Here is a 10661-nt window from a genome sequence, read left to right as displayed (position 1 = left end):
GATATAGAGTCTCACTTTGTAATCCCGGCTGACCTTGAATTCACTATGTAGTTCAGGCTGGTCTCAAACCTGTGGCAGTCCTTCTGTCTCAGTCTCCCAAGTGCTGAGATTACAGGCATGTATATACTATGCCTAGATCACTCCTTTTGCATGGGGATAACCAAGTTGTCCTAATACTGTTTTTTGGGAAGTCTATTCTTTCTCCTATGAATTGCCTTTGTACCCGTCCTAAAAGTTAACTGACCATAAATGTGTTTATTTGTAGTTTCTTAATTCAGTTCTATTGGCCTGTGTGTCAATTATTATACTATATAATCTTTTTTTTTCTTTTCTGTTTTTTTTGGAACAGGGTCTTGCTATGTAGTTTAGGCTGTACTTAAACTCACTGTGAAGCCCAGGCTTGCTTCATCCTCACAGTGATCCTCCTGCCTCAGCCTCCTGAGTGCTGGGATTACAAGCAAGTACCACACCTGGCATAATATATTATCTTGATCATTGTGCTTCAGAATACACTTTGAAATTGTGAAGATCTCCAGCTTTGCTCTCTTTCAAGATTACTTTGATTATTCTTTGTCTACCGCAGTTCCATATGAATTTTGGAATTGGGTTGACCAATTCTGCAGGAAATCCTCGTTTTGATGGCTTTTCTTGAATCTTAAATCACTTTTGATGATGATGATGATGATGATGATGATGATGGTGATGATCTGGTAATGCTGGGATTAAACCTGGGACTGCATGCATGTACATTCTAGGGCTTGGGAGTACTATAATGCTGTGTCAGATCATCTTTTCAAGACAGGTTTGTACATCCTTGTTTGGAATTATTATAATATATATAATCTTTTTTTTTTTTTTTTTCTGGTGATGGGTAGTATTTCATTCTTTTCTTAGCTATTCTGTTGGGCACAGGAAATCCTGACCCTGACGTCTGTGAAAGGAGACCTTGGGAGGTGGATGCATGGTGGTTTTTCTGTGTGTTTTTCTGTCTCAAATCTGTCTCCCTTCAATCTCTGCCAGTTTGGAAGCCTGAGGGAGGTGGAGACAGTAGCATCCTGAAAACTGCCATCATGATTGGCTTTTTTTGTGGGTGTGTGGTAGTGGAAATTGAAACCAGGGGTGCTCTACCACTAGCTACAGCCCCCTTTAAAAATCTGTTTGTCTATTGATGTATTATCCATCCATCTACCCACCCACCCACTCACGCACCCATCCATGCAGTATTGGGGATAGAACCCAGGGCCTTCACATTGAGCCCTTTTATTTATTTGGCAACTGGGAATGAACTTGAGACCTTGTGCTTTCAAGGCAGGCAGCAGAACCACTAAGCTAAATCCTCGGCCCTAAAATTTTTTATTTTGAGGCAGGTTGTCGTTGGCTCAGGCTGAATTTGAAACTTGTGATCTTCCTGCCTCAGCCTGCCAGAATGCTAGAAGTATAGGTGGGTATTGCTGCAGCCAACTTTTTATTTTGACATTCTCATTGATTTGCCCAGGCTGGCCTTGAACTTGTCACCTTCTTTCCTCAGCCTTAGTTATTTGTGGGGATTATAGGCAGGTACCACTATTTGTAATCCCATATAGTATTTTGTTTTTAAATTTTGATTTTTTTTTTTTAACTTACTAATTCAATATGGTATCATTTGGGTTATTTGTTGTCATTTTATGAATAATTGAACCATGTTATCTGGCTGTTCAGTAGACATTTGTAATTTGTATATGTGCTGCCGAAGTGAGCAGTAAACATTTGTAATTTGATTGTAATTAGCTGGGTTATCTAGAACTTTTTTTTTATTTGTGTTTTTGAGACAAGGTCTTACTATGTAGCCCAGGCTGGCTTTGAGCTTGTGGTGATCCTCCTGCTTCAACCTCCCATGTGCTAGGATTATCGGCACACATCACCACATCTGGCTAAAACATTATTTAATAAGATTCCTTGCCTAAATATTAAGTCAAAGACCTTCAAAACCATATGACACATGTTAGGGTCTGAGAACCTGAATTTTGATATATTTTATAGATGATAATGCTGGGGATTGAATTTGGGACTACCTGCATGTACATACTAGGCAGGTGCTCAACTGCTGAATTATCCTCAACCCCTTTAGATCATTTTAATATGCTTCAAGTTTGGGGAATCAGATTGAGGGAGTATTTTCTTCTCAGAAGTCTAGCCCCTTCAACTGGTCATAACTCTTCACCAGGTACTTGCTTTGAAAGCTCTGAATGGTATCAGGGCTGGAATATGACTGTTGCTGACTCACCTGACTCTTCATTTGAAGCTGAGGTGGGTGGGATTTAGTGTGTTAAAGTCTGTTTATCTTTGAAATATTTTCTCCTGAGTTATAGTGCAGGATTTATTGGCCCTACTGTGTAGCTCTGTCCTTTAGAGAGTCTGTTAGAGAGGGTTAATGAAATGAAAAATCACTGAATCTGTCTGTGTGATTGGTTAGCTACATAAATAGCCTTTTGTGCACTAACAGCAGTAGACTTTTTCTGATGTAGGCTTTCCACATGGCTTATTATCAAGTATGACAACTTGTCTTGTGTAATCAGCATCACATTAGCCTCATGAGAATAGGCACTTCTCTAATCAGCTACTTTTCTTTAATCTGGTGGGATGAGGCATACGGTAACTAAGACATTATTGTAATTTACTTTGTAGGGTGGTGGTGGTGTTATAGTGTTGTGATGGATGTGTGGGTGTTTGTGTTTTAAGTATGCATATTTTGTGCAGAGAGGCAGATGACAGATGGCGAAACCTCATGCATTCCTTGTTTGTCACTGTGTGTCAAAAATTATAAGGTTCTAGCATTCAGTAATAGCATTTCTTTTTTATCACTGTAAAAAATTGTAATTGTACCTTCTAGGATTCAGTAATAATTTTATTTATAAGAAGATCGAGTTTCTAATCTTGTTTCTCTATGATTTATTGGAGCCTGGGAAAATCATTAAAATTCTGAGTCCATGAGGGACTTGGCAGGTTTATGTACTATAAACCTAAAATTTGGTTCAGTCATTCATTGATTAAAATATTCTTAAGATTGGAGACAATACCTGAGTTCTGTTTCTTTTCTTTTTTCTGTATTGTGATCACCCTAAATAAATGGACCATTTATTACCCTATGTGGTTGGTCTGCTATGATTTTCTTTTATGTAAAGTGACTTCTTGTTTTTTGTCATTTTAGTAGCTTCAAAATATATGGGTAACTGATTTTTTGGTTTGTTTGTTTGTTTTTTTGAGACAGGGTCTCACTATATAGTTGAGACTGACCTGGAACTCACTGTGTAGCCCAGGCTGGTCTGGAACTCATAGTGATCTTCCTGCCTCAGCCTCCTGAGTACTGGGATTACAGGTGTGCACCACCACACCTGGCGGATAACTGATCTTTTAAGTCCTCTGAATTTATGTGTCACTTTTATGTTTTGCCTGTAAAAGTGATACATAAATTCAGAGAGGTTTCTTAAGGTCCTTTGTCCCCAGCAACATTGTCCTCTGTATAAACGAATGCAGTGAGGTTTTAACTTGCATCACAATAGATACCACTAACACATATTTGAGTAGTTTTTTAGTCCATGCTTGACATAAGTCTAAACAAAGGAAGTATATCAAAGTGCTTATCATCTGGTCAGAAAAGTGATAAAGTATAAAGTTATCAGACAATATAGTACAATATATATTTTTAAATTATGTCAAAGACTGAATGATTTTTTTTTTTTTTTTTTTTGATACTGGAAGTTGAACTTGGGCCTTGAGCTTGCCATGCAGGCACTGTGCCACTGAGCTAAATCCCCAGTCCCAGAACACTGTCTTTTAATGTGATTTTGGATAAAGGTAAGGAAATTACACCAAAGTGCAACTCAAAACAGGTAGTTAACACTATCTAGGGACCTTTATTATTTGCATGCACAGTTTGGATGATGATCCAGATTAATATGAAAATAACACCTAGAATGTGGAGGAATGGAGACTGCATTCAGGAAATCTGATGTTTGGGTTATATCAGAAATCTTATTAAAAGTCAGGTCCGCTTGGGGCCGGGGATGAATAAAGTGCCTGTCTGGAAAGCTTGATGTCCTGAGTTCTATCCCCAGTACCAAACAAACAAAAACAGATCCACTAGATTTTATGGCAAGGGTCTGAAATGTTTAGATATTTTGTGTTTCTGACTAAGGACGGGTCAAAGTTAGGCATTCGTGGTGTACACTGTAATCCCCTGGAGGCTGAGGTAGGAGGACTTGTAACTCTGAGCCCAGCCTGGGCATAGCAAGATGCTGTCTCAAAGTAAAAAAGGTCTGGGGTGTAGCTTAGTGCAACAGCCTTGAGTTCAATCTAAAAGGCCAGCTAAGAGCAAAATAATAGCAATGTCTATTTGAAATGTTTTTGTGGAATTTAGAAGGCTAAACAAAATGTTTTCAACCTGGTTTTTACCCTACTGTCATGGAAGCATGTTTAGAATCAGGCAAAAGAAAAATTTTCTCCTCTTTCTCTTTTTCTTTTTGGAGACAGTCTTTCAATGGATTTTGTATTGGCCTTGAACTCACTGTGTAGTGCAGGTTGGCCTCAAATTCATATGGTGATCCTCCTGCTTCAGTCTCTTGAATGCTAGGATTGAAGATAGGTCTTACCATGCCTGCCTGGCCCAGTGACATTTTATTTTATTTTATTTTTTTTTTTGAGACGGGGTCTCACTATGTAGTTGAGATTGCCCTGGAACTTACTATGTAGCTCAGGCTGGTCTTGAACTCACAGAGATCCTCCTGCCTCAGCTTCCCAAGTGCTGGGATTACAGGTGTGCGCCACCACGCCCGGCTCCAGTGACATTTTAAAGAATTCAAGGGATTAGTGAATGGGAACTACTGTCTGCTGGGCACTGTTTTTTTCTTTTGGTAGTGCTGGGGATCAGACCCAGGGCTTGGTACATACTAGGTGTGCACTTTACCATGGCCCCTCCATTTGGCATTTTTGATGTGATAGTACTTGACTTATTAATCTCATTAACCTTGACAACACCCTTTATGGTACTATTTTTACATTTTATGTAAAAGATGCTCACAGGGTGATTATCCTGACATAAGTCATATGTAGTGATCAACCGGAATGCCAAGCTCCAGAATTTGCGTTACTTAGTGGGCTGGCTTCCAAGAAGCTGGAAGGGAGCAGGCAAACATAGTGGCCTGTGAACCTAGTACTCAGGGGACTGAGGCAGGAGGATCACAGATTTGAGACCAGCCTGGCTACATAGTGAGTTCAAGTTCAGCCTGAACTACATAGTGAGATCCTCTCTCCAAAACAAAAGAAAGCAAAATTTAAAAAAAAAAAAAAAAGCTAGAAGGGAGAGAAATAATTGACCTTAAATTATCAAGTACCTAGTTGAACTTTCTCCTATATACTTTTCCCTTTTCTCCATTATGTGCAAAAGACTAAAAACTTGTTTTTTTGAGACAGTTTCACTATGTACTTCAGGCTAGCCTCGAACTTGAGGTGATCTTCTGTCTCAGCCTCCCGAGTGCTGGGATTTTTAGGTGCGTGCCACCACACCTGCTCAAGACTAAGAACTTTCTTTTCCTTTTGCTAAAATTAAAGTAGTTTGTGCCCAGTACTTCTGGTCATAGTTTTCTTATATTGGGGAATATAAGTCTGTTCTTGATAACTAGCCTTCTCTTGGACTGCAGACTGTATGAATGAAGATTAAATAAGAGGCCATGAATGTCAGTGTTGGAAGGCATTGTGCTGATGAGACAACTTATGCCAGAAGTGTTTCTGAGATAATTCCTTCCTGGCCTCCCGACCAGATGAGGAGGAGGGTGTAGTCTGGATTGAAGTTTTGTAGTCAGTAGTCAGAAGTAGTCAGGCTGACCTGATTTCTAATTACAGCTCCTCTGTAGTTATGGTATAACTTATTCAAGCTTCGGTTTTCTCATCCTTTTGTTTATTTATTTAAGGTGCTGGGGATTGAACCCAGTCTGCAGTTTGCTAAGCTCATGCTCTACTACTAAGTTACACCTCAGCAAGTTCCCTCATCTTTACACAGGACACGTATTTCTTCCCTTAATAAGCTTGACCTGGAAATAAATAACACACATGAAATACTCACCACAGTGCCTGTTAGTTGACAGGTGCTTTGTGAATCATTACTGTTTTCCTGCCTGTCCTGAACTGGCACATCCGTGTGAAGTTTTCAGGACCTGGACAAACCATGGCCTTCTCTGCTAGTTAGGTATAGTGGGTGCTCTGTAAACGTTGTCAGTGAAGGAATGAGTAGTAAGTAGATCTGCAACTTGCTGGTCCCAGTCATGCTGCTTTTCCTTTTGCTGGGGTTATTTATTTATTTATTTATTTAAATGGTACTAGGGATTGAACCAAGGGCCTTGTACAAGCTAGGCATACCATAAAGCTACATTGCTAGCTTTACTTATGTAATTTTAAAAAGACAGTCTCACTTTATACCTCTTGCTAGCCTTAAACTCACTATGTAGTTTAGGCTGGCCTCAAACTCATGGCGATCCTCTTGCCTCAGCCTCCCAAGTGCTGGGATTACAGGTATATGCCACCCTACCTGATTGTTATTTATTTATTTTTGGCTTTTTGAGACAGGGTCTCACTATGTAGTGAGACTGACCTGGAACTCACTATGTAGCCCAGGCTGGTCTCGAACTCACAGCAATCCTCCTACCTCAGCCTCCCGAGTGCTGGGATTACAGGCATGTGCCAGCACGCCTGGCTGACTGATTTTTATTTTGATGCAGAATCTTGCTCAGTTACTCAAGATGGCTTTGGATTTGCGATCTTCCTGTAAAAAGGTGTATGCCATCATACCCCAGCCTTCTGCTAAGATTCTTGCACAGGAGAAAGAAAAACAGTTGATTATGAGTCCCTTGCCTTATTCAAGGAGGGACTTCATTATCGCTCATGACAATTTATATTTATATCTCAAATCTCTAGGGAAATAAAGACTCTTCCTTCGCTAAAACTTGGTTAGTAAGTATCTAATCAACATCCTCTAATTATTGTACATGTAAACTTACATGTGACTAAACTGAGCCAGATTTCTAGAATGGCTCAGAATTATCCTGACATTCTTGAATACCTTTAGCACAAACCAGCTCTTATTATGAGTGCAATTGTGAGACTTGGCCTTGTCCCAGAATTATGGATTCTGTTGAATAGTCAATTGATTTGAATCTTTCTATCAAAAATTTCCTGTTCAAATAAAAATTTGTTCTACAGTACTGAAAAATCTGAAACCAGAAGAAAGAATTCTCTATTACTGAAAGAATGTTTTTACATTTTAGTGAGGACTAGAATTTTCCGGGAAGCTTTTCTCTCTTCTTCCCTCCCTCCTTCTTAGGGATATTGGGGATTGAACCAAAGGCCTTGCACTGAGCTACCTCCTTAGCCCTTTCATTTTTTATTTCAAGACAGGTTTGCCCAGACTGGCCTCGAGCTTGTGGTCCTTCTGCCTTGGCCTGCAGAGTAGCTGGGATTATAAGTGTGCCTCACTGCACCTACCACTGTGAAGTTTCTTAAAACTATGAAGGCTTGGACTTCTTTTTTGATTCCATATAGCACACACTCTCAAGCAAGGGGAGATGCTGTGGAGTGCAGTGGTTAAGAGTGGAACCCATGCTGTCAGTTTTGTATCTGAGCACTGCTGCCTGTGTATCCATGGTCACATTTTTTCCTCTGCCTCAGTTTCCCCACCCACAAAATGAGAGTAATAACAGGACCTGTCCCAGAGTTGTTGTGAGGGCTTAATGTATGTATAAATGCACATAAATTCATACGTATGCATTGAAAGCAGTGTAGTGACTAACACTTGGCTGTTGTTACTATGCATTGATGTCACTAAAACTGACTTGTCTGAATTTTTTTTTATTTTTTGGGAGAAAAGGTCTCACTATACAGATCAGGCTGACCTTCAACTCCCTATGTACCCTAGGCTGACTTCTAACTCACAGCAGTCCTCCTGCCTCTGCCTCCCAAGTGCTGGGATTGCAGGTCTTGTGCTACCGTGGCCAGCTCGTCTGAATTTGGACTGTCAAAAATAATTGTTCTGTTTTCAGGCTCAGCAATGCCTTTCTTTCTTTCTTTTTTTAATAGGGAAAATCCAGGAGCTTTGCATTGAGCTACATCCTCAGCCCTTTTTTTATTTTTCATTTTGAGATAATGTCTTACCAAGGCATTAAGTTGCTCAGGCTAGACTTGAACTTGTAGTCCTACTGCCTTGGCTTCCCAACTGTTATATCTCCAGCCTTTCCTTTTTTTCTTCTTTTTTGTGTGTGTGTGGGGGCGGTACTGGGGATCAAATTTAGGACCTTGCGATTGCAAGGCCCTTTGTATTTTTTATTTTGTGTTTAGTTTTTTGGTAACTGGGATCGAACTCAGGTCTTTGCGCTTCTGAGGCAGGTGGCAGCACCACTGAGCTAACCCCAGCACTCTATTTTTTATTTGAGACAGGGTCTAAGTGGCTAAAATGCCCAGACTGGATTTGAATTTGGCATCCTCCTGCCTCATCCTGTGAGAGTGCTGGGATTTAGACCTTTGCTACTGGCCTGGTTGTGGTTTTCTTAATGATTGAATAAAGTACCCCCTAACCTCCCTAGCCTGAGTTTTGATTTTATATTTTCTGGCTTAGTAGGTAAAATGACTTCTTTCTCCCTCTTTGAATAAGTAACCTTTCTTGGTTGGTTTCAGGGGTTCAACTAGATGTAGCTTCACAATCTCTGGACCCAGAAGTTTTATTAAAAGTTAAATCTGAAATCGAAGAAGAACTAAAATCCCTGGACAAAGAAATTTCTGAAGGTCTGTTTATTCTTACTTTCCTAATTAATTATCAGGTTCTTTTTGGTGTGGCTTACTGTTGATTTAGTTTGATGTTCATAGGATATTCTCAGTATTATATTACTTTATTGTTGTGGGATTATAAGGATGAAACTAGAAGGCTGTCTTTTTCCAAGGAGATATGTTTATAAGATTTGACAACATTAAAGAAAAAGAACAAGAAAGCTCTTCTTATTTTTGCATGGATATATGCTATAGTTGCAATTATAATGTATTATTTTATGGCCACATTTTCCAAATATTTTGCACCTAATGGTACAAGATCCTACTTTTGGGGAGGTACTGGGGATTGTACTTGGGTCCTTGTGCTTTCAAGGCAGGTGGCGGAACCACTGAGCTAAACCTCCAGCCCCAACATCCTACTTTTTTGTACGGGGGATCAAACTCAGAATTTTGCATTTGCCAGACAGGTGCAGCTCCACTGAGCTAAATCCCTGGACCTATCATACTTTTTATACATTGGGACTCACTATATAGCTAGCTAAGGCTGGCTTTGAACTCACAGGCCTCAGCCTCCCATGTGCTGGCATAATAGGCCTGTATTGCCATGCTCAGCTTGCATTTTATTTTTATTATTTTATTTTATTTTTTTGAGGCAGGATCTCACAGTGTAGTTCAGGCTGGCCTTGAACTTGCTACATAGCCCTGGCTGGCCTCACACTGTGGCCATCCTCCTCCTTCTGCCTCCCAAGTGCTGGGATTACAGGTGTGCACCACGGTGCCTGGCCATGCATCCTGTTTTTAAAATACATAGTTGTCTTTCTTCTAACTATATGAAATTCTGTTCATTAAATGAATATTTATTCATTTGTTCCTTTATTATTGAAGAGAGCATTTGAGTTGTTTCTTGTCTTTCCTTTCATAAATAAAACTACATTAAATATCCTGGGTATTGTGACTTTCCTTGCAAAATCTGCCCTGTATCTTCCAGGGTATTCTTTTACCTTGTTTTTTCCTCTTTTACTAGTCCAACACTCACTCTGTAGAGTCTGTTTCTCCCTCACTCTTCACTTTTACTTTTTCAGATAAACTTTGTCACTTAAATAACACTGCATTAAATAGCTTGTTCAGTGATGTTTTTTTGCCCAGTGATTTTTTTTTAATAGCTTTATTGAGGTATGTATATTTCATGTACTCTAAAATTCATCCCTTTAAATAATACAATTCAGTTGTTTTAGTGTAGTCACAGAATTGTACTACCAGCCTACAATCTAAATTTAGAATACTTTCAATACTCCAAAAAGAAACCCTATGCATGTTAGCAGTCGTTTCCTTTTTCTACTTCAGTAGTCCCTAACTCCATCCCCACCCAGGACAACCACTGATTTGCTTTTTATTTCTGTGGGTTTGCCTATTATGGACATACCAATTAATGGGATCATACACTGTGTGGTCCTTTGTGACTAGCTTTTATTTAGTTCTCAAGGATTGTTCACATTGCAGCAGGTATTAGTACTTCTTACCTTTTATAGTTGAATAAATTTTACATTGAGTGAATATATCACATTTTATCCATTCATCAGTTGATGGATATTTAGGCTGTTTCTACTTTTTGGCTATTACGTATACTGCTACCATGGATATTCTTGTACAAGTTTTTAAGTGGACATAGATTGCCCAGTAATTTGTTTTGTTTTTTTGAGACCAGGTCCTGCTCTGTAGTCTAGGCTAGCCTTGAACATGTGATCCTCCTGCCTCCACCTCTTTTTTTAATTTAATTTTATTTTCTTGCAGTGCTGGGGATTGAAACCAGGATTGCATGCATGCTAGGCAAGTGCCCTACCACTGAGCTACATGTCCAGCCTTGCCCAACTCTT

At 39.5% G+C, this 10661-nt stretch overlaps 1 protein-coding gene across 7 annotated transcripts in view; it reads left to right on the top strand.

Annotated features, from left to right (window-relative positions):
- The window catches only part of Bcl2l13 (BCL2 like 13), an 82161-nt gene that overhangs the window by 30011 nt on the left and 41489 nt on the right, over positions 1–10661 (top strand). For 6 of the 7 annotated variants that reach the window (XM_010630372.3, XM_010630367.3, XM_010630368.3 and 3 more), the window contains exon 3: positions 8698–8805. The exons of the other annotated variant lie outside the window; for it this stretch is intronic. In XM_010630372.3, coding sequence (XP_010628674.1) covers positions 8698–8805 — 108 coding nt within the window. The remainder of the gene's footprint in view (positions 1–8697; positions 8806–10661) is intronic. 7 annotated transcript variants of the gene reach the window in all.

This window comes from Fukomys damarensis, unplaced genomic scaffold, assembly GCF_012274545.1.
Source record: "Fukomys damarensis isolate Sample0158 unplaced genomic scaffold, DMR_v1.0_HiC HiC_scaffold_5, whole genome shotgun sequence".
NCBI classification, from domain to species: domain Eukaryota; kingdom Metazoa; phylum Chordata; class Mammalia; order Rodentia; family Bathyergidae; genus Fukomys; species Fukomys damarensis.
The sequence above is the reverse complement of the archived record's forward strand: the minus strand, read 5'-3'. Positions and strand labels throughout refer to the sequence as shown.